General features: G+C 44.3%; 1 protein-coding gene across 2 annotated transcripts; it reads right to left on the reverse strand.

The window, feature by feature from the left end:
- Positions 1–1,728: 1,728 nt before the first annotated feature.
- LOC123751083 (thiol S-methyltransferase TMT1B-like) lies at positions 1,729–20,479 on the reverse strand. 2 transcript variants are annotated; one of them, XM_069321126.1, is made up of 5 exons: positions 20,128–20,479; positions 19,530–19,690; positions 9,072–9,206; positions 5,031–5,149; positions 1,729–2,544 (listed from the first exon to the last, which is right to left on the reverse strand). In XM_069321126.1, the coding sequence occupies exons 1-5, from the start codon at positions 20,205–20,207 to the stop codon at positions 2,284–2,286; spliced, it is 756 nt and encodes a 251-aa protein (XP_069177227.1). In that variant the 5' UTR covers positions 20,208–20,479; the 3' UTR covers positions 1,729–2,283. The 2 variants fall into 2 exon arrangements, with proteins under 2 accessions (XP_069177227.1, XP_069177228.1); XM_069321127.1 differs by lacking the exon at positions 9,072–9,206 and having other exon boundaries at positions 20,128–20,414.
- Between the last annotated feature and the right edge of the window lie 4,076 nt (positions 20,480–24,555).

Raw genomic sequence — 24,555 nt, forward strand, 5'->3', positions numbered from 1 at the left:
TTCACTGATTCTGATCCTGATCTTCTTTAGTATGCTGTGTTTGTCTTTGCCTTTGTTTCGTCATTGTTTTCTGTTGCTGTTCTCTCTCCCTTTGACAATGTCTATTCTTCAATGGAATATTCGTGGATTTTATGCTAACTTCCATGAACTCCAGCTTCTGATAACGCAGTTTTTACCGCTTTGTATATATCTCCAGAAGTCGATGCTTGGTGCTCCGCCTGGTCACTTTCGTGGTTATTCCTTTCTCTCCCCCCCTCCCCCCAGCTTTTGCTGGGGCCTATAACCCTATTGCACTTTTGATTCGTACTGATATTCCATTCGTCCCCCTACTTTTTCAGTCGCCTATCCAATGCTCTGCAGCCCATATCTTTGTGAGTAAATGATATACGGTCTGTTCCATTTATCTCCTCCCAAATGTCCAACTTTCTCTTCCTGATCTTAAGCACCTGTTGGACTCCTTACCAGAGCCTGTGCTCCTGTTGGGTGATTTCAACTGTCAACATACCCTCTGGGGTGATGCTCAGACAAACACACTGGGCCGCCTTCTCAAACCATTTGTCCTCTCTTCTTCCCCGTGTCTTCTCAGTTCTGGTGAACCCACTCATGTGGACTCCCGCACTCGGACCCTTTCCTGTTTTGATCTTTCTCTCTGCTCGTTATCTCTTTACTTAGATTTCACGTGGCTGGTTCTTGACCTCCATAACAGTGACCATTTCCCCATCCTTGTCACCTTTTTACCCTCCCCCTCTCCTTCCTTAGGTGTCAGTTTGCCAAAACTGACTGAAACCTATTCACCCTACATGCTACTCTTTCCGACCTCTCCCCTCTGCCTCTCCCTCGAGCCCTCCTCCGTTTTCATGACACCTGATCCGGTGCTGCCCTCCACTCTATTCTTCGTTCTACCTCCTGGGGCACCTGAGAGTGCATTCCTTGGTGGAATGTAACTGTAATTAGTTGTACACTTGGAAAGAGGTATTAATTATAATTAGTGGACCAAGTAGACTTAACAAACCCATCTCATTATCTGCACATAAGCTAATGAGAATATGGAGCAAGTATATTACTGACATATTATACTTGTTACAATAACAACAGTTTCTGAGACTTTTTTGGCTATGTGTTGTATGTGGGAGCTGAAGTTTAGTCTCTTGTCTATGTATAGGAACTTTCCATAATTTTTAATGCTAATGTTAACATTGTCTATCTGAAGTTGAATTTGGTTTGATGATTTACTTCCAAATAAAATGAAGTAGATCTTTTGTATGTTTAGTTTGTTGGTTGTCATCCATGAGTGGACTTTTTTTTTGTAATTCATTATCTACAATATTATTTAATGTGTGTGGGTTGGGGTCTGAACAGATTAAGGTAGTATCATCAGCATATAGTATATGTTTAAGAATGTTAGAGACATTTGGCAAATCATTGATATACTGTACTGTATATAAGATATGGGAGAGGCCCTAAGATGCTGCCCTGTGACACTCGTATGGCTATTGGTAGAATGGGGGGAGATTATATCATTGATGAGTACATATTGGTGTCTGTCACTAAGATAGGATTGAATATAATTCAATTATAGGGGGGTAACCCCCCTATATAATTTTAATTGATAATTAATCAAAGCCACCAGGTTTGATAACCTGGTGGCTTCCTGTCCCAGAGAGATAGTGGACCTCATGTAAATTCAGGTAATGCCTAGTAAACATCAGTAGGAATTCAAGAAAAATGTTTTGTAAATTGTATTTTTTATTTTGTAGGTAAAAATTTTAAATGAAATTAACATATTAACAGTGATCTAAGTAACCATGAACATATTGATATACTTTTATTCATTATAAATCCTTAACTGAATTTTCATTCGTGTGACATTTGTTATTTGAATGGATGGGTTTTGGTCTCTTTAAGTTCAGTAGAATGACCCACCAGTTATTCCGAGCAACGTTTGTTACAAATGATTCATGTTCCACTTGTAATAACTAATGTTTGTCAAGAGCAAGATTACCATCTAAAGAATGATGATTTGTTTGGATGATAAAGTCAGTTCACTTTCCTGTAGACTTTACACAAAGGACCCGGCTCAGTCAAGTAGTTGGCGATTTGTTCGGGTAGGGCTGTAGATAAAAGATGCCAACAAACTGTTTAGAGATTACCTAAATTATGAAATTTGATTATTAGAAACATTTTGTGCGACTCTGATTTGCTGTATATCAGATACTTTCCCCCTTGTTCTTCTCTATTTCTTTCCACTCGTAATTATTTTTATTTGTCTACCTCATTCATTTATTATTTCTCTGCCACACCCTTGAGGCTTGGCTTAACCAGCTGGAAGACAAAGTTGTCAATCGGGCTGTAGAAGCGTAGGGCCTGCACTTTGGAGAAACCTGCTTGTTGGATGGCTTCTAGCATGTCTCTTGTTAAGTAACAACCATCAAAGAAGAAAGGCCATATCCCCGTTGATGACAGAAAAACCTGAATTTTCTGTCTAGTGGAATGTCGTTCTGTATCAAATTCCTTGATGTGTTCGTAGAAGTAAAACTTTCCTCCCTGGAAGTAGATACAATATTACAATTATTTTGCAGGAGGTATCTCAAGGCCAGTTAGCTATTTTCAGCATATTGATCTTCACACTTTCATTACAATTTATATTTTATAATACCCCGTACATTAGTCTTTAAACAATATAATACTTTGAAATTAGATTTTCTTCTTAACATTCTTTCTTGATTAACCAAGATAAAATTAAAGATTACATTATTTCGATATTATACAGTTTCTGTATGATATTTGCAAATACAGTATTACAAATTATAAAATAAATATTGCAACATTTCGGAGCAATTGCATTCAACTGCACCCTAAGATAAGACTACTGCAGCAAAGACTCGTATGTATATATATATATATATATATATATATATATATATATATATATATATATATATATATATATATATATATATATATATTATATCTAACATTCACCTGAAACAGTACAGCACTCATGACAGTGGCATTCCCCATGCCTTGTTGTTGTTGTTTTAGATTTAGCTTCTCAGAACGAAATATCCACGTAGCACTGGCTATAGTGAGCCCATGCTACATGGATATTTTGTTTATGATCCCCACGTACAAAATAGTAACTGGAATCGATAAAATTGATAAGGAAGAATTCCTGAGACCTGGAACTTCAAGAGCAAGAGGTCTCAGATTTAAACTAACTAAACAAAGCTGCCGAAGAAATATAAGAAAATTCACTTTCGCAAACAGGGTGGTAGACGGTTGGAACAAGTTTGGTGAAAAGGTGATGGAGGCCAAAAATGTCAGTAGTTTCAAAGCATTATATGACAAAGAGTGCTGGGAAGACGGGGCACCACGAGTGTAGGTTTTATCCTGTAACTACACTTAGGTAATTACCTGTTGAAGCTGTCAGACAATACCATTTGGAGCTATCTGCACATACCTATTCCTCAACCGACGATCTACCCACGCCTGTTAAAGCAGTGTCCATACCTGTTAAGCTGCTGTCTGCTCACTCCTGTTAGAGCTCTCTGCCCACAGCTGAAAAGTTGTTGTCCACTGTTGTATCTCTGCTGTCTGCTGTCGTCCAAATTGGCTATTTCCATGCTATAACTGATGTCCACAGCTGTTGCTCTTTCTACGCATTGTCTGCTGTCTGACCACAGCTGTTGAAGCTTTCTGCCCACACCAGTCAATGCCGTCCCCACATACATTGTGTTGAGAAGTGCCTTACACCTACCATGAGATGTTCCACACCTGCTAAACCTCAGTTGATGTACCTGGCTATGTATCCAGATGACACTGCAATCCCAGCTTGGTGTAGATTGCAAGATAGCCTCACCTGACTATCCCTCCACCCACAGCGGCTGGAGGGTCTTCTTGGCCACTGCCACTGGTTGCCAGAGCTGTGGTGGTACCTCTGTCAATCTTACGGGCTCACCATAGCCCGTGCTACATGGAAATTTTAGTTCCGAGTAGCTAAATCTTAAACAACAAAACAGCATACCTCTGTCAACCAAGTCTGTGTATAACTGTTGCCTGCCGACTTTTGATGAAACTTCAAGATGTGTGATGACATAGCTGTACTAATGCTATGTACCCATGCCTGCTGTTATTCTACCGTGCTGTCACCTACTTCTGCTGTACATGTGTCCCCTGTTAGGAGTGATGTGAAGACTCCTAATGGTTGACTGTCTTCTCGTCAACCCCACAGGTGTGACCACCGCCTTGCATAGAATGTTGCCTTCACCGGCTACATTTGCAACTTGACAGTGTGTCTATATATAACCACAAGACCTTAAGTACTTTAGAAAATACTCACCTATTTGTATTCACCTAACTATGCTTACGGGAGCTGAGCTTTGGCTCTTTGGTCCTGCCTCTCGACTGTCAATCAACCGGTGTACAGATTCTGGAGCCTATTGGGCTGTTATCATATCTACATTTAAAACTGTATATGAAGTCTGCCACCACCACATCACTGTCTAATGCATTCCATCTGTTAACTACTCTGACATTAAATAAAATCTTTCTAATGCCTCTGTGGGTCATTTGGGTACTAAGTTTCCACATGTGTCCCCTTGTTCGTACTCCACTCAGGTTATATAGTTTGTCTTTGTCCACCCTGTCAACTTCCTTAAGTAGGGAAGTTGACTTCCTAGAAGTTGAAAACTTCCTAGCGTCAAATAGACGCTATGGGTCCAACAGAACAATGGTGTACATACTCGACTCCTAATCTAGAATCCTAGGTTCCATACACGAGCGGGGTAGAAATGATATACATTTCTCATCAACTGAAGCCTCTGTTCACCTAGCAGTAAATAGGTACCAGGAGTTAGGCAATTATTGTGCATTGCGCCCTGGCAAAGGTCAATGGTTGACCCATGGGGACCTTGATAAGTGTAAGTACAGGCTTCCTGTCCCTGACACCATGAAATAATGCAGTACATTATCTGGATAGGTATTTATAATTTAATATAGATTAAGATAACTATTGAAGACATTTTACTCACTGGAGCTAGTACACGGAGGATCTGCTGAATGATCTTGTTGATGTTCTCTACTGAGCAGAGAACAAGTGTGCTAACCACCACGTCAATGCTGTTGTCTGCAACCATGTCCATGTTCTCCGCTGTGGAAATTTTAAAGTGATTAAAATCTTCAATGTTTCATTAGAACTCTTCCAATGTGGTATATCACCCAACCACAAAGACTGGTTGTACATTAAAATCTGTTGTAAAATTTGCATGACATCATCAGATATAGATTTTCCATGGAGGCCCTTTGATAGCTTTCTGGTGCTTATGCCCTGGTAACATTAAGGAGGTCTCGCAGGAGGTACGCACCAAGAGACGAAGTCGTAGAACCCAAAGGAACCTGGAAACAAACCCAGAGGAGAGCCGAACTCAAATCAAACTCGTACTGGGAAAGGGGATATGAAAACCCCGAACCCTGCAACAGCAAACCCTGCCCCCGAGGGCACTAAGGCCCAGGCAGGATTGAACAGCCCAAGCCGACTACCTCCTAGCCCCGGAGGCCTTAAACCCAGGGCTCTGGGCAAAGTCATCCTCCACCCTTGAAGAAAAAGCAGAGTCCAAGGGAAAGGCATCAAAGAATGGGGGTCTGCTAGGAAGACCCAGAAGCCTCGGCGGGTGGATTAGGCTCAAAGGCCTGTCTCCGCATCGAATGGGGCAGCCTCTGGAGCCCAAGTCTCATTCCCAAGTAAACCCTGCCCTAACTCCAAAACCCTTAGACATTTGGAGCCGGCAGCAGGGTTGTGGGGGGGAGGGGAGGAACAGTGCGAACCACACTCACTGGGAAAGGACTTGAGGGCGCGAACTGAACCAAGGTCAGTTGCCTACCCGTCATGGAGTGCGGGCCCTGGTGTGGCTGCTGAAGGGGCTTGAGTGACGTGCTTTGCTGAGGGGCCCCCAGGCTGTGTTGGCCTGCAGTATGGGGGGTGCCTATGCCCCCTGTCGTTTGCCAGGACTCTATTGGCCTGGAATTTTCCGGCAACGCTTCCTACCAGGCGATGGGAATGGTGATTCTGGACATGTTACGTGTTCCTGTGGAGGCCGTGTGTGTGGTGTGCAGCCGCTTGCTGGGAGGCGGACGATTGTGAAGTTCAGCTCCTCGGTGGTTTACCGTGATCTCGTAAGGTGCTATGATGGGTGAACTTTCTCTCTTCCTGACAATGGTGGATCAGTGACTTTCTACGATCTTTGTGGTACGACGACGTATGTGGTGGTGCATGGGACGCCCTTCGAGTTCCCTGAGGACCTTCTCTGTCGGTACTTTGCCTGTTTTGGGCGAGTTCTTCATGTGTGGATGAACGCCGTCCCCATGTAGGACCATGTGGGGGGGGTCCCATGTGGGACCCGCACTCTCGCCATGCGCCTCGGGGATCATATACCGTCCTCCATCATGCTGCTGGGTTTCCCTCTACGTGTGTTTCATGTGGGCCAGCCCCGGACGTATTTCAGGTGTGGCCTCCTGGGCCACCAGGCTGCGGGGTGTGAGGCATGCTGGGTCACCCGTTAACCTCTTCCGAGAGGAGGATTTTTCCCCCGTTGTCTGCCCCGGGTCCGTCTCCACATGCTGGGATGTGTGTTGATTCCCTGCCGTCTGCTGCCCTGGTGTCGGATCCCGCGGCTCGCCTGGATGTAGATGTGGGTGTTGATGTGGGGGTTGGTGAGGCCCCGCCCCCTCCGCCGGCTTCCCCGCCTCGGTTGTTCCTGCCACAGCTGCCACCACCCATCCTGTCTCAGCCGCCCCTGCCTGCTACATCCCTGGATACGGTGTCTCCTGTCACTCTGGCTGTCCGCGAGGAGCTGTCTCCTATGGTGTGTGGTCCGGAGCCCCTGGTTGTGGAAGCTGCGGTTCTCAGGGGTTGTGCTTTAAAAGCGTGCTCGCCAAAGGGTTCTGTTGTGGTGCAGGAAGATGGGAGTGTTGATGGGAGTGATTGCTCGGACGACCGGCAGCTTGTCTTGAAGCGATCGAGACGGGCTCGGAGTGTCTTCCCTTCATGGTGTGCCTTGGGAGGAGGTGGAGGAGTATGGTGCTCCGGCGTCCCCCGCCGTAGGTGACGGGGCTCTGAGTTGCTTCCTGTGCCTCCTGCTGTTGGATCCCCGCAATGGGGATGGGGGGGGGTTGCCCCTGATGATCGAGACCTCATCACAGTGCTGAGGAAGGATGTGTACCGGGGGCCTCGGCTCCTGTGCTCGGTGGCGGGGACAATGCTGCGCCTACGTCCCCTGTGGTTCCTCCTCCTTTGTTGCCCAGATCTGGGGGGAGCCTTGTCACAGCTGCCAAAGACATGATCTGTGAGGGTCAGGTGTTGGGACTTTCTCAGGATGCCCGGGTGCTTCCGATCCCATGGTGCTCTTCCACTATCTGGGTGCAGCGGCAGAGTAAGTTTATTTATGGGGTGCCAGATATATATGCCTCGGCCATGGGCGCCGCCTAGTGGCCAGGTACCCGATGACAACATGCTGATTTGAGAAGCATACTGCTTACACTTTCTGGCACGGGAGTTCCAGGAAAAATATACGTAGACGTCATAAACACAACATACTGCCCTACGGAGTGGCAAGTCTCCCAGCTCTAATGTCCACCTCTGTTTTTGTCGCTGCTCCTCTATCTACAGCTCATCGCGACCAGCACTTTTGAAACTTACCATTTTCAACATACGTGTGTCTCTTAACATCTGTACTGGTGCAGTAATCGCGAGGACAAACCCTTCATGCAAACTGCACCTACTATCAACAAAAAGAACCAAGGTCAAAACAACTAACGCCCCCATGTATGGGTCCCTAAAACCAAAACTGGGCAGCCCCAGTGTATTCAAGCGGGCGACCAACCTAGCGCATTGCAACAGCAAAAACCTACCATGCAACGCGACAGCCCCGCTTCACCCCTAAGAATTTCTGAGGAAGAATGGGTAAAGTGGAGAACGAACGGGGAACAAGTCTCGCACAACTCCGAGTCGAAGGTGTCACTGACTCAACAAACAGCATGACAGAGGCAAAACAGATGATCGTCACCCTGAGACAAGGGCAACGAACAACCTTCATACTCACACACAGCGAGAGGGGACTCTGAAGACATATCCATATTAACACTGAGCCCCCAAGGGGTTTACCAGGACCCGCAGGAGGGTGGTGTGTCCCCATGAGAAGTCCAGGCACTGGTTCTGCAAAAGCCAGTTGATCCCCCCATCTATTACTGGACAAACTAACCCCCTGTGACCTCCCCCTTCGATGGGGAGGGGGCGAATGAGCACCGTGTCGGTTTGATGACGTGTTGCTTGTTGCATTATTTTTCTTCGGGAGAGTTTTTGGGTTCTGTTCGGCTTTGGGATGCAATATTCTACCAGTTGGGGTTTGTTTTGGGATGCCTACCTTATTGGGTGCCTTACCCCCGTCGATGGCAGACGTGAATATACTCTCAAAGAGTGGAGTTTTCATAGGCTGTTGCTCCCTGCGCCTCTCTCTGAGGAAGCCAGGTTCTGGCTCATGGTTCCCGGTAGGCAAGGACTCCATGTGATTAATGCCCCAGACTAATATAGCATATATCAGTCCAATAGCAAACAAACACAGAAACCTGGTTATATGCACCTGGCTCGGCTCCGATAACACTATATTACTGTACTGGCGAGTGTTTATCCAAGCCTTGCCTATAGTATCTGCGAATTTTGCACTCAAAGACTACCTCATATAAAATTAGAGTACTGAACACATCAGTAATTAAAACATCAATAAACTCCAACTATAGACAGCATGCAGCACCTTTGTTTAAATCCTTCAACATGTTAAATATAAAAAGCTAAAAATATATAAAAATATATATATATATAAAAACACGTTATCATGTATACGTTTCACATAGTATATAACCTGGCATTTTTGTAGCAGAGTCAGAGCATATTAGTTTAAGGACTCGTTAAGTTTGAAAATGTATAGCACAAAGAAAAATTTAACAGAGACGGAAACACTTTTTTTTTTTAGTGCAAGTAAATTCAATACACACAAAGCATTATACAAGACTAGATTTACCAGTGGAGACAATGATTTCTTCAGAGTGTATGTTGGGGAACTTTTTCCTGTTGTTGTCATAGTAGGCCTTGAAGTGTGGGTTGGGGTCCACCACAACCAGACGAGCCCCCTCAGGATAGTAAGCGAAGTTCGTCCCTGGCAATTACAAATCACATTAGCTATGAATGTTTACAATACAGTATCGATAAGCAGAAACATTTAATAACTAAGCAAATTGTTGAAATGTAAAGAAATTGTAATGAATGTAATGTAAATTAGTGATACAGAACTATGAATGTAAGTGAATGTGAATTAGTGATACAGAACTCTGAATGTAAATGAATGGGAATTAGTGATGCAGAACTCGGAATTAAAAACACTGTAATAGTGAACGTAAATAAAACTGACATAAAACATAAGAATACAAAAATATGTACAAGGTATATTTATGCAAGGAGAGGTTCTGAAACTAACACCGAACACTTTGGCTGCGAGACTATGCCACATCTTCAAAGGACATTAATTGCGTGAAAAGCAATTGTGTGTTTACCAACATGGTTCCCAATACTGTATAGAGCAGCTTGGTTATAAATATTACCTCTATCATCAACAGATGGCATTGAAGGCCAAATGAGCTACTGACAAATATTTTTTGGTCCACATAAAAGGGTAGTGGATGATAGTACATTTATTTGGAAAAAAAAGAATGCAAACTTTATCAATATTGCTTTGCCACTCATAATAAATTACCTTGGTTTATTCCAGAGTTCTATAAGCTATATATGAGTATCTGGTTAATTTGAATCCAGCTATTATTGTTTGGCCAGTAGTTTATGCATTGCATGACCCAACTCATTGTCTGGTCTGTTATAACTCTTTGGATAAATATATTTTCTTTATCCTTTACATCTCAAAACACTGTGTAACATTTTAATTTAATAAATTTGTATTTATTAATATACTTACAGTATATAAAACCTTTATACCTTTGTTGATGACAACATCCCCCCAATATGGGTTTCTGTTGTTGTGGACAGGAAGCCTGGTAGGCCTAAGGTGGTGCCGTAAGGAAAACGATTTGCCTTCCCCAGAAAGCAAGTTAGAATAGTCAACTAACTCATAATTTACTGCTAGGTGAACACCACCAACAGGTATAAAGAGAGGTTTCACTCTGCCCAGGAATAAAACTCCAGGACCTAGATTCAGGAAGCTCTGTGTATTTCTTCGTAAGTGGGTTTGCTACGAAGGTTCCTAAGTGCGCCCTAAGAAGATGCTTAGGTGCTATTCAATAAGGTATACTTAGGACGAAAAATTGTTGGTTCACCTGCGTGCCGATAGAGGTCACTACTGTGTTTCGTTTGGCCAATCAGAGAGCAGCAACATTCTTCATATTGAAGATTTAGCGCTGGCTTATCGCAGCTCTACTGCCTCCTATTTACGTCGAATTTTCTTATAAAATTAGTATATTTCGAAGTAAAACAATGTTTTTTCAACTTCTACAGCCAGCACCGACATTGTAGTAAACAAATATGTTACATTTGTTGTTTACCTACGTAATTCTAAGAGATACTGTGTAGCTGTCCTTGTTGCTCGGAAGATGCGCTGACAAATATTGTATATATTTACTGAATTTACCCAAGGGCCACTAACTATCTAGTGACCTCGAAGAGGACAGAAAGCCGGCGGCTTGTTGAAGGTCCCGCCAATTGTCTTAATTATATTTTTTAGCTGGAATTTGGCATTTACGGCTTCAGCGGGTAGGCGGTTCCATGGGTTTATAGCCCTCTTGGTGGAAAAAACATCTGTTTTCAGTCCTACTTGAGAGAACATACTCTCCAACACTATATCTGTGATTGTCCTGTTATCAGTGACTTCATACCAAATGGTATGAGGTATTTTGAGCTCTGTAATTACTTCATACACTCAGGAATATTGGAAGATATTCTTGTGCTGCACCCAGATTTTGCCAGTGGAGGCTAATAGATCAGCATTAAGTATTTTGTTCTCTCCTAATTCCATGTATGACTGGCCATCCTGTGAGGTGAGCTTGTAGCTGGTTTTTGATCTACACTGTGTGGTCCTTTAGACAGAATAGGGAAGCAGCACATTGCTGTGTATACCTAAACATGTTTAAAAATACATTGTTTGAGAGGAGTTTTGTAGAAACTGGTAAGAGTAATTATAATATAATGTTTCCATGATTCAGTGCTTACCTCTTGTGAAAATTGCTTAGAGTTGTTTAGTCAGAGTCGATTTGTTTTTTGTATTGAGGCTGGTATTTTCTAAATTGATTCCATGTACAGTATGTCTAACCATCCTGTGAGATGGGAGTATTAGATAAACTTATAGCTAGTTTTTTATCTACACTGTGTAATATTCCATATAAAATAGGGTAGCAGCACATTGCTGTGTATACCTAATCTTCTTAATAAAAAAAATCAGTAATAAAGATTTTAAATTATAGTTTGTATTATTACAAATACAGTACTGTATTATCCTTATTAAATCATGTTGACCATGGATCATTAAGATCTCATGTTGATATGTAATACAAGTCATATTTCTTTTGAACTGCTAATCCATGCTAATCATTCATTAAATTGTGTATAATGTCTCAATTTTTCACTTCCTTGGATATACTGTACAGTACAAAAAGATAGGATAAAAATAAACCAGTAATATTTCTTTCATTATATTTTTCATTTAAATAACTGCATCAATATTTTTACAGCTGACAGGATTTGTTTTACCATACAAGTGCATTATTTGTTAAAAAAAATTTGGTTTATTGTTACACACAATGGTGCTACATAGCCTTCCCAGCTTGGTGCCTTCTTTTAATACTTACTGATTAAAAAATAAATAATAAATACATTTTATTCAGGAAAAGTACATACAGTTGATTTACAAACATAATGTTGGATTTATAGACAGAGCTAGTACATACAATACCTAAAGCCACTAATACTCATAGCATTTCGGGCAAGGTGTGGGGGAAAAAACACAGACTAAAACTTAGTAATCGGGATTAGGTATAAATTGTGTTGAAAGAAGGAATAAAAAATACAAAAAGGGGGGTTAGCATAGCATAACTCAGCAATTGCACATGTTGGTGAACATCGTTGTTTAAAAAATAGCAAGACATGGGTTGACATTTAGGAGGTAAGTTAGGTTACATGGAGTTAATTAGGCAGTACTTGGTTTAACTCTTAAACTGGTTGAGAGAGGTACAGCCTTTGACATGATTCGGGAGGTCATTCCACATTCTGGGTCCCTTGATTTGTAGAGCACTTCTAGTTTGGTTACACACAGCCAAATTGAGTAACAGGAAGAGGTCTTGGACACAAATTTGTTCCATGCTAAATGTAGAGGAATCAGCTGAGTATTCCTCAAATAAAATAAGTTGCCTCAGCTTATAAGGTAAATAAAATAAGCATTTCTCAAATAAGTAGCTGCCTCACCTCACTGCCTTACTGCTACATAGCCTTCCCGGCATGGTGCCTTCTTTTGATAATTACTTGTTCCACACCCAAATTGTATAACAGGAAGAGGTTTTGGACCCCTACTTCCCTCTCTCTTTTTTAATAATCTACAGTATATAGTCATAATTATAGCTTTAAGTATTCAATGAATAAAGTTTGTGACATTTTTACCCTTCTCCTTACCTAACATCATTTGTGCAGCATATTTTTATTTTATGTCTCACCCAGATTTAATTTCAAAATAAAACCAAACTAAATAAATTAGAAATGGGTATGTATAGCTAAGGTACACCCTTACTACTAGGTGAACAGGGGCATTTGGTGATAGTAAATGATCCCATCAGGCAGGGCTCATCACCTTCTCTCATATTTCATGTTCACCAGTGTTTATTTACTTAATAACTACTGGTATAATATCTTGCTATTATAAAACTAATTCTACTATCATCAAACACATATTTACTTCAAGTTTCAAGCAGAGAATGCATATATAACTAACACGAAGGATTCCTCTTCACTAGATTCACCAGCTATAATGTTTTGGTCATGTTCCAATATCATAAATCGATCCCAGTGTTATGTAGTAGAGAAAAAATGACTTATATCCAGTTTACGTAAAGCTACGAGTGGTCGAAACCACACTTAAATCCCGGAATGAACTTACGAAGGTTTTTCCACTTAGGGTACCTACTTGAATACGGACCTAGCCGCCACGAAGGCGCTAAGAAGGAATTCGCTCTTAGCTAAGAGGAAAAACCTTCGTAAGTACCTTCCTGAATCCGGCCCCTGATCAATTGGCTCTTGACCAACTAGGCTGTTTCATTAAAATTTAAAAATATTTGGTGCTGTTTAGAGAGGTAAGATAGTGCTAATCAGCCCACTTAAATAAATAAATGTTTATTCAGGTAAGGTACATACATACAAGAGATTTTACAAAAATTGAAAGATTTATAGATAGAGCTAGTACATACAATGCCTAAAGCCACTATTACGCAAAGCGTTTCGGGCAGGAAAAACATTAATGACTAAAACTTAATACTAATTAAGTATAAAGAATAAAATGTGTTGAGAACAAATAAAAATAAAGATAAAAAAGGGGGGAACATGGCTGAAAAAGCAGCACAAATACAATTTGGTCGACAAACAGCGTTGTTTAAAAAAACAGACATGGGTTGACAATAGAGGGGTAAAGTAGGTTACAGGGAATTTATTAGGTAGTGCTTCGTTTTTATCTTAAACTGGTTGAGAGAGGTACAGTCTTTAACATGGTTGGGAAGGTCATTCCACATTCTGGGTCCCTTAATTTGCAGAGCATTTCTAGTTTGATTAAGTCGCACTCTTGGAATATCAAAACTGTGTTTGTTTCTGGTGTAGTGCTCATGGGTTCTGTTACAACCTTCAATGAAGCTTTTGAGGTCAGGCTTGGCATTACAGTTCAGTGTTTTATATATGTATAATACACATGAGAGAATGTGCAGTGACTTAATATCTAACATATTCAGAGATTTGAGCAGGGGTACCGAGTGATGTCTGGGGCCAGAGTTGGATATTGTCATAATAGCAGCTTTGTTTTGAGTAATTAGAGGACGTAAATGATTTTGGGTAGTAGAGCCCCAAGCACAAATACCATAGTTGAGATATGGATAGATGAGGGAGTAATAGAGAGTCACCAGGGCAGGGCGGGGTACATAATATCTGATCTTAGAAAGAATACCAACTTCTTTTGCTGTGCTGAATGAACCATGAGACTGAGCCCGTTTAACCCTTAAACTGCTAAGTCATTTAAGTTGTACATCCAGGTATATATAAGAAGAATATTGACAATCCTTAATGATCAATCACATGTAGAAATCTGAGCAGAGGAGGAAATTGCAGAACCTGTAGTGAGTGAAACAGTGTAAGGGTTTAGCAAGTCTGGAAGGCACAGCTACATTCAACAAAATTGTGTAAATCTGCCACATGTGCCTTATGAACAGGACAACCTTTGTACTTCACATTCTTATTACTATTTTATGGAAATCAACAGTTTTTCTCAGGTGCTGGTAATTGTCACACTTTTAATTTAAGGGCATGACCAGTTCCTCAGGCATAGCTTCTAAAATACTGTACCTTTCAATATAATAACTATAACTGTACAAGGAAAATGGGACCATCAGAAGTTCCACTACATATTCTCAATTATTTTATGGGTGTAGCAGTGCAGTCTGACTTTGGGATGGTCAGATTATGTAGCACAATTTGGGGAGGGAGGGAGGATGTAGGGGGTGAGCTTGTACAATCAGCTTGTGGGAGGTGTGCTTATACAGCCTTGCTGTGGGAGGTGAGCTTGTACAGTCTGGCTGTGGAAGGTGAGCTTGTACAGTCTGGCTGTGGGAGGTGAGCTTGTACAGCCTTGCTGTGGGAGGTGAGCTTATACAGCCTTGCTGTGGGAGGTGAGCTTGTATAGTCTGGCTGTGGGAGGTGAGGTTATACAGTCTGGCTGTGGGAGGTGAGGTTATACAGCCTTGCTGTGGGAGGTGAGCTTATACAGCCTTGCTGTGGGAGGTGAGCTTGTATAGTCTGGCTGTGGGAGGTGAGGTTATACAGTCTGGCTGTGGGAGGTGAGCATATACAGCCTTGCTGTGGGAGGTGAGCTTGTACAGCCTTGCTGTGGGAGGTGAGGTTGTACAGCCTTGCTGTGGGAGGTGAGCTTATACATCCTTGCTGTGGGAGGTGAGCTTATACAGCCTTGCTGGGGGAGGTGAGGTTATACAGCCTTGCTGTGGGAGGTGAGCTTGTATAGTCTGGCTGTGGGAGGTGAGGTTATACAGTCTGGCTGTGGGAGGTGAGGTTATACAGCCTTGCTGTGGGAGGTGAGGTTATACAGCCTTGCTGTGGGAGGTGAGCTTGTACAGCCTTGCTGTGGGAGGTGAGCTTGTATAGTCTGGCTGTGGGAGGTGAGGTTATACAGTCTGGCTGTGGGAGGTGAGGTTATACAGTCTGGCTGTGGGAGGTGAGCTTGTACAGTCTGGCTGTGGGAGGTGAGCTTGTATAGTCTGGCTGTGTGAGGTGAGGTTATACAGTCTGGCTGTGGGAGGTGAGCATATACAGCCTTGCTGTGGGAGGTGAGCTTGTACAGTCTGGCTGTGGGAGGTGAGCTTGTACAGTCTGGCTGTGGGAGGTGAGGTTATACAGTCTGGCTGTGGGAGGTGAGCTTGTACAGTCTGGCTGTGGGAGGTGAGCATATACAGCCTTGCTGTGGGAGGTGAGCATATACAGCCTTGCTGTGGGAGGTGAGCTTGTATAGTCTGGCTGTGGGAGGTGAGCTTGTAAAGTCTGGCTGTGGGAGGTGAGCTTGTACAGCCTGGCTGTGGGAGGTGAGCTTGTACAGTCTGGCTGTGGGAGGTGAGGTTATACAGTCTGGCTGTGGGAGGTGAGCATATACAGCCTTGCTGTGGGAGGTGAGCTTGTATAGTCTGGCTGTGGGAGGTGAGGTTATACAGTCTGGCTGTGTGAGGTGAGGTTATACAGTCTGGCTGTGGGAGGTGAGCTTGTACAGTCTGGCTGTGGTGAGCATATACAGCCTTGCTGTGGGAGGTGAGCTTGTATAGTCTGGCTGTGGGAGGTGAGGTTATACAGTCTGGCTGTGTGAGGTGAGGTTATACAGTCTGGCTGTGGGAGGTGAGGTTATACAGTCTGGCTGTGGGAGGTGAGGTTATACAGTCTGGCTGTGGGAGGTGAGGTTATACAGTCTGGCTGTGGGAGGTGAGGTTATACAGTCTGGCTGTGGGAGGTGAGCATATACAGCCTTGCTGTGGGAGGTGAGCATATACAGCCTTGCTGTGGGAGGTGAGCATATACAGCCTTGCTGTGGGAGGTGGGCATATACAGCCTTGCTGTGGGAGGTGAGCATATACAGCCTTGCTATGGGAGGTGGGCTCGTACAGCCTTGCTGTGGGAGGTGAGCTTGTACAACCTTGCTGTGGGAGGTGAAGTTGTAACACGGGTTAGGGATTCTCTCTCTTTACTTCACTTTCCTTCTTTACCCGTATTCTTACTTTTTATTCTCTACCAAGGGACTCCAAAACTTTTACCAAAGCCAACTCCACGCCACGTGGTCCTAAGACGATTGACCGACTTAGGATTCTACACCCAGTATGACGTGACCTAGGCTCTGAGCAAAACCCTAGAGTCGCCTCTACGCTGCCACCACCAGACCAGCAACACAGAGCAATGATCGAGGTCTGGATCGATCACGCTAATTAATCAACCTTGGGGCTTGATCCCCACTAGTAGTTTATAACCTCGGAAACTTGAGTGTGGAATTAATTACACGGGAATGATTCGATGTTAGAATCGGCGCCCAATCCACTTTACCTCATGTGGACCACGTGACCAGGACAAGTTTACACATAACCAAATGGAAACAATAAAAATGCAAATTATTAACGTAATTTATTAAAAGAAAACTAAAACAAAATCTAAATATGTTCACTCCCTATCACTTTAACACTCCCTACTTGACCTGAATGGCAAATGAGAAGACTATCCATATAATTAACAATAGCAACTATACCTTGGGCGACCAGCTCTAGATGTTGGGCTGGTCTTGGGGAGAGGTAAGATGGTTGACCTCTCCCAGCTGCTCCCGTATTCACACTGATTTGTCCTCGTCTGGCCTAGCCCAGACTAGAACATTGTATCCTTCCGCCTAGTCAAAGTTTTACCAAGTTACTAGCCAGGTTTAAGTTATAACAATTAACCTCTGTTGTACTTAATTGATCCAGACTGGTTGAATTATTTTACTGAATTAAATTACAAACATCTACGGCAGAGCTGTTCCCGATCCCCAAAATGGTTAATTGAACTTTGAGAAATAGTAGACCTGTCAACCCCTGATGACCTATGACCGCCGGTCACTCCGCCTTACAAGTTAGATCTGTTTCGTGACGTCACTGATGGTGACTTAAACTCAATAATTAGAATACTCTTGATATTGTATCCAGTACTATTATACAATACAATTTTAATGCAAAATGAATAAAGGCTAATTTTCTCTAAATTACTGAATACTATAAGATGGTTCATTATACGCAGCTATGAACAAAGCGTCGGTTATTTCCACCGCGAATTCCCCTGGGGGTCAGGTCACCATGCGGGCTCAGCTTCCCATTCTCTTTTGTCGATAAACCACTCTGGATAATTCTTACAACAGCCTAGTTTGTTACAAAGTTATACAGTCTGGCTGTGGGAGGTGAGCATATACAGCCTTGCTGTGGGAGGTGAGCATATACAGCCTTGCTGTGGGAGGTGAGCATATACAGCCTTGCTGTGGGAGGTGAGCATATACAGCCTTGCTGTGGGAGGTGAGCATATACAGCCTTGCTATGGGAGGTGGGCTCGTACAGCCTTGCTGTGGGAGGTGAGCTTGTACAACCTTGCTGTGGGAGGTGAGTTTGCCACACTGCAGAAATGCAGAATAGAGCCAGTGAAGAGCAGGAGTGCCATAGGCACAACCAGAGATCACTAAGAACATCAGAGGTCCACAGTTGTTCAATATATCCTCCCAGCAAATACAAGAAGTATTACCGGAACAAAAGTGGGAAGTCTTCAAGAATAAACTGGACAAGAAGTGCCAGGTGATAATGAATATGTCTCTCCAAGCAACAGCCTGTTGGACCAAGCTCTCACCTGTCAAGCTTGGCCCCGGGCCGAGCAGGACAGGACCGGGCTTGGGAAGTAGAACCGCCAGACTCTTTCCAGGTATAAATGTGGCAACAATGCAACAATGAAGGTGTTGGCAGGGAATGTGGCAACAATGAAGGTGATGATAAGTGAGTGACAACACAGGTGATGACAATGGGTGTAGCAACAACAATGGTGATAATGATTAGTGTAGGCAACAATGAAAGTGATGATACTGAGTATAGCAACAATGAAGGGGATGGGTGTGGCAACAATGAAGGTGATGAGTGTGGCAACAATGAAGGGGATGAGTGGGGCAACATGAAGGGGATGAGTGTGGCAACAATGAAGGTGATGAGTGTGGCAACAATGAAGGGGGTGAGTGTGGCAACAATGAAGGTGATGAGTGTGGCAACAATGAAGGTGATGAGTGTGGCAACAATGAAGGTGATGAGTGTGGCAACAATGAAGGTGATGAGTGTGGCAATAATGAAGGTGATGAGTATGGCAACAATGAAGGTGATGAGTGTGGCAACAATGAAGGTGATGAGTGTGGCAACAATGAAGGTGATGAGTGTGGCAACAATGAAGGTGATGAGTGTGGCAACAATGAAGGTGATGAGTGTGACAACAATGAAGGTGATGAGTGTGGCAACAATGAAGGTGATGAGTGTGGCAACAATGAAGGGGATGAGTGTGGCAACAATTAAGGTGATGAGTGTGGCAACAATGAAGGTGATGAGTGTGGCAACAATGAAGGTGATGAGTGTGGCAACAATGAAGGTGATGAGTGTGGCAACAATGAAGGGGATGAGTGTGGCAACAATGAAGGTGATGAGTGTGGCAACAATGAAGGGGATGAGTGTGGCAACAATGAAGGGGATGAGTGTGGCAACAATGAAGGGGATGAGTGTGGCAACAATGAAGGTGATGAGTGTGGCAATAATCAACGTGTTTCCAAGACCTTCCCAACGTCAGAAAATATAAATTCCCCAAACAGTCACCAATGTTAATTCCCAACGGGAAAAAAACAGAAGGTGAACTTCCGTTGATTCATTGTTCCATCAACGTCATATCCCCCGGGGGGAAAGGCCCGAGCTTCATTGCACCATCACATGCAATCGTCGAGGAAGCTTCACCAACCAAAATCAGCCTCACAATTATGCCTGAAAACAAATCAGCAAAAAAAAAAAACTAGGCTTACCAGAAGGCTTCGATTGTATCTTAAATTGTATCTTTTGGCTTCGATTGTATCTTTTGTATCTAAAAGGGTACAAAAATAAGATAAAAATAGACTTCTAGCCGTCAATAGAGGCCGTGTGTTTGTGCTCACCTGTACCGACGCCAATTTCGAGGATCTTGATAGCATTATGCTTCCTGAGCTCTGGGTCGTGGGACACCACCGTGCTCAGCTTAGAGAACACGTCCTTCTTCATTTCTTCCACCTTTGCGTCCGAGTCCTGGGTTAAGGAGTTCATGAACGATGCGAAGTACCTGCGGGCGACCAGAAGTGGTGGGTGGCGGTACAGCTGCCGGGAGGAGGAGGCACACACAGAAAGATGGGAAGTAAGGAGAGAAGAACTCAAGAGAGGAGAGGAGAAACAAAGAGTCTGGAAGGTGGTGGGGAGAGAGAGAGAGAGAACGCGAAATTGAGATATAGATAGAGAGGGGAAGGGAGGTAGACATTAGCTCAGACATTGACACAAATAAGCAGGGTGAGTCGAGCATTCCTAGCCTCATTACCCACATATACCTGCAGTTAATCCTTGGTTAGAACAACCCTGTTAGACTAACACCTCCGGCAGGACTTCTGGGCCCGAAACAGCTGCTTTGTATCTCATGTATTGGCACAATTATGTGGTTTCATCTTCACCCAAATTTATATTCAGAACGAGATCAAGAACATCACATCCTTGTCAAGGTAAACTAACCTATGTCTTAAGTCGGGCCAAAATTTCTTGAGCACCCAGATCACCACCACAACACATAAAGCAGTCACTAAATAACTCATTATTCACGTTTTCTTTTGGACTTTTAAGTCCTACACTTAAATGAAATTAGGACGTGAGATGTCACGTAAATTTATCTGTCGGTTAACAAGTGTTTATTTAGGCTATATTAATACACTTTCGTAATTAAAAAGTGACACTTGACAATCAATGTTATCGGAGAAATGAATATATATGGTAACGCTCGCGATGGTTGCCCAGCCAGCACTGAGGGTGTGTGGCCAGGTCTGGGTGGCTCAGTCAAGGCTACCCGGCGAATCACACACAGACGTCTGTGTTGCCGGTTACACCACGCGAACACTGAACCCTCCCGTGGGTCCCCGCTCCCAACCCCAAGACACACATAGACAGCGTTCAGGGGTCACGGGCCCCAGGTTCAATTGCGGTCGATACAAAAATAAATGGGTGGTTTATTTCACCTGATGCCTCTGTTCGTATAGTAGTAGGTAGATACCTGGGAGTTATACTGCTGGTACAGGCTGCAACCTGGACCTGCATGTGTATGAAAAATACGTACTAAATATGATAGAAGAAACAAATAGGTCGGGAGTGAGTACATTTGACAGCCGACGGTTAGAAAGGCTAACAGCTGAATCCTGCAAGGACAAATAGTAAATGCACATGCCCATACTTCCTACTACATTTATCCTCGGAACTCAATCACTACTTTCAACCACCTCCCCTCCCCCTCCATGCCCCCAAAGCTCCACAAATCCCACTCCACCACGTCCCTGGCAGCCCAGTGAACCACAGACACCCCCCTTCCCCCACCCTCTTGCAGTCAAACCCTAGTAACATATCTGGAGAGGAGGGACTTCGTGACAACCCATCAAGATGGGTTCAGGGAGGGTAACTCTTGCCTTACTGGCTTAATAGAATTCTACGATCAGGTGACAAAGTTTAAGCAAGAAAGAGAAGAATGGGCGGACTGCATTTGCTTGGGCTGTCGGAAAGCCTTTGACACAGTACCCCATAAGAGGCTGGTGCATAAGCTGGAGAAACAGGCAGGAATAACTGGTAGGTGCTCCAGTGGATAAGGGAGTACCTAAGCAATAGATGTGGTGGCAACTGTGAAGGTCTCAAGAGTTTGCTAGGGGCATAGTACAGTTCTCGTGTGTGAAGTATCTAAGGCGATCAACCGTCTTTGATCACGAGGAGTGGACTGAAAGCTATGGTAGAGCTCTGGGTTTTTTTGGTTTAGTTAACTAAGGGCTGGGAAGTGGACGAAGGAGAGAGATTACCCCATCCCACCACTAGGGAGCAGAGAAGGATGAGTTACAGTGAGGGGTGAGACCTCAAATTGGCGTTAAGTCACCAGTGGAGTCCCATATGGCTCTGTACTTGGACCTGTCCTGTTTCTGAAATACGTAAATGATCTCCCAGAGAGTATAGACTCATTCCTCTCAATGTTTGTTGACGATGCCAAAATTATGAGAAGGATTTAGACAGAGGAAGACAGCTTGGGGCTTCAAGAAGACCTGGACAAACTGAAAGAATGGTCGAACAAATGGATATTACAGTTTAACCCAAGCAAATGTAATGAAATGAAGATAGGTGTAGGGAGCAGGAGGCTAGATACAAGGTATCATTTGGTGGATGAAATTCTTAAAGAATCAAAAAGACCTTGAGGTTGATATCACGCCAAACCTGTCCCCTGAAGCTCATATCAAGATAATAACATAAGCGGCATATACCAGGTTGACCAACATAAGAACAGCCTTTAGAAACTTGTGTAAGGAATCATTCAGAACTTTGGATACCACATATGTCGGACCAATCCTGGAGTATGCAGCTCCAGCATTGAGTCCATATCTAGTCAAGCATAAGACTAAACTGGAAAAGGTTCAAAGGTTTGCCACGAGACTAGTACCCGAACTGAGGGGCATGAGCTACGAGGAGAGACTACGGGAATTAAACCTCACGTCGCTGGAAAACAGAAGTTAGAAGGAACATGATTACCACATACAAGATTCTCAAAGGAGTTGATAGGGTAGATAAAGACAGACTATTTAACACAAGGGGTACGCACTAGGGGACACAGGTGGATTAACTAAGTGCCCAAATGAGCTATAAAGAAATAGAAAGAATATTTTTAGTGTCAGAGTAGTTGATAAATGGAATGCCTTTGGAAGTGATGTTTTGGAAGCAAGCTCAATACACAGTTTCAAGTGTAGATGTGATAGAGCCCAATATGCTCAAGAACCTGCATATTCCTGAGCATTTTATTTTGCTTTAGGTCTATTAAAATGTATTAAACATTTTCGGTACATTGCCTCTGTACGAAGCAGCCTCTTCGGGCTGCTCATAGCCAATCAAAATGGTAATCAGTTTCCTCTTTTAGAGCATAAGCGTTGGCTAACTGTTCAATTCTTTCATGCATTCGAAAACCAATGTGGGATAGGACCCATAGGAAACAGACCCTGAGAAATGCCTGTACTCACTGTAACCAAGAGACATGCAAGGTGGTGAGAGTTCAAGTCAGAGCTCAATTTTCCAGCACATTTACGTGAATATACACATAAACACACCAACCTGTGGCCACCACCCGCTATACTCTCATAATTATTAATAGCATACTCGGGAGAAGAATGCATAGCAGTTTTGGGGAGAAACATAGCCTAGTGTTGCCAGCTACGGCTGGCGCCTGAACGGCACAGCAATTGATTGTATAAGTAGTACTGACTTGCCAGCACAGACCTGAACGCATCATAAAGCATACTTTGCCACAACAACGCAAAGTTTGCGACAACAGCGCAAAGTTTGTCACAACAGCGCAAACTTTGCCACAACAGCGCAGCGGGTTTGTGGTGGTGGAGACCAGGTAGGACGGTACATGACGGGAGACGGCGCCGCTACGGTTTGTCTCGCTGGCGGACGTGGTGGTAAGAACGACAAGTGATGATGGTGGTGGTGACGGAGGTCCTGACGTTAGTTGTGACGGAGGTGCTGACGTTAGTTGTGGCGGAGGTGGTGACGTTAGTTGTGACGGAGGTGCTGACGTTAGTTGTGGCGGAGGTGGTTAGGTTATCTTGAGATGATTTCGGGGCTTTTTAGTGTCCCCGCGGCCCGGTCCTCGACCAGACCTCCACCCCCAGGAAGCAGCCCGTGACAGCTGACTAACTCCCAGGTACCTATTTTACTGCTAGGTAACAGGGGCATTCAGGGTGAAAGAAACTTTGCCCATTTGTTTCTGCCTCGTGCGGGAATCGAACCCGCGCCACAGAATTACGAGTCCTGCGCGCTATCCACCAGGCTACGAGGCCCCGATTTAGGTGGTGACGGAGGTGCTGACGTTAGTTGTGACGGAGGTGCTGACGTTAGTTGTGACGGAGGTGCTGACGTTAGCTGTGACGGAGGTGCTGACGTTAGTTGTGACGGAGGTGCTGACGTTAGTTGTGACGGAGGTGCTGACGTTAGTTGTGACGGAGGTGCTGACGTTAGTTGTGACGGAGGTGCTGACGTTAGTTGTGACGGAGGTGCTGACGTTAGCTGTGACGGAGGTGCTGACGTTAGTTGTGACGGAGGTGCTGACGTTAGTTGTGACGGAGGTGCTGACGTTAGCTGTGACGGAGGTGCTGACGTTAGTTGTGACGGAGGTGCTGACGTTAGTTGTGACGGAGGTGCTGACGTTAGCTGTGACGGAGGTGCTGACGTTAGTTGTGACGGAGGTGCTGACGTTAGCTGTGACGGAGGTGCTGACGTTAGTTGTGACGGAGGTGGAGACGGTAATAGTGACGCTGTGTTTTAAGGGATGCTAGTGATAACAGGGAGGCGTCAGACTGGTGGATTCCGCTCGTTATATAGTTTGTCCTCGTCAACAGGGACTCCACACCGGCGTCGTCCCACCACAACCTTGAAGACGTGCACACCACCATGACTCTCCCAGGATAGACGTGCACACCACCATGACTCCCAGGGTAGACGTGCACCCCACCATGACTCTCCCAGGGTAGACGTGCACACCACCATGACTCTCCCAGGGTTGACGTGCACACCACCATGACTCTCCCAGGGTAGACGTGCACACCACCATGACTCTCCCAGGGTAGACGTGCACACCACCATGACTCTCCCAGGGTAGACGTGCACACCACCATGACTCTCCCAGGGTAGACGTGCACACCACCATGACTCTTCCAAGGTAGACGTGCACACCACCATGACTCTCCCAGGGTAGACGTGCACACCACCATGACTCTCCCAAGGTAGACGTGCACACCACCATGACTCTCCCAGGGTAGACGTGCACACCACCATGACTCTCCCAGGGTAGACGTGCACACCACCATGACTCTCCCAAGGTAGACGTGCACACCACCATGACTCTTCCAAGGTAGACGTGCACACCAC

This window comes from Procambarus clarkii, chromosome 9 (assembly GCF_040958095.1).
Source record: "Procambarus clarkii isolate CNS0578487 chromosome 9, FALCON_Pclarkii_2.0, whole genome shotgun sequence".
NCBI classification, from domain to species: Eukaryota; Metazoa; Arthropoda; class Malacostraca; order Decapoda; family Cambaridae; genus Procambarus; species Procambarus clarkii.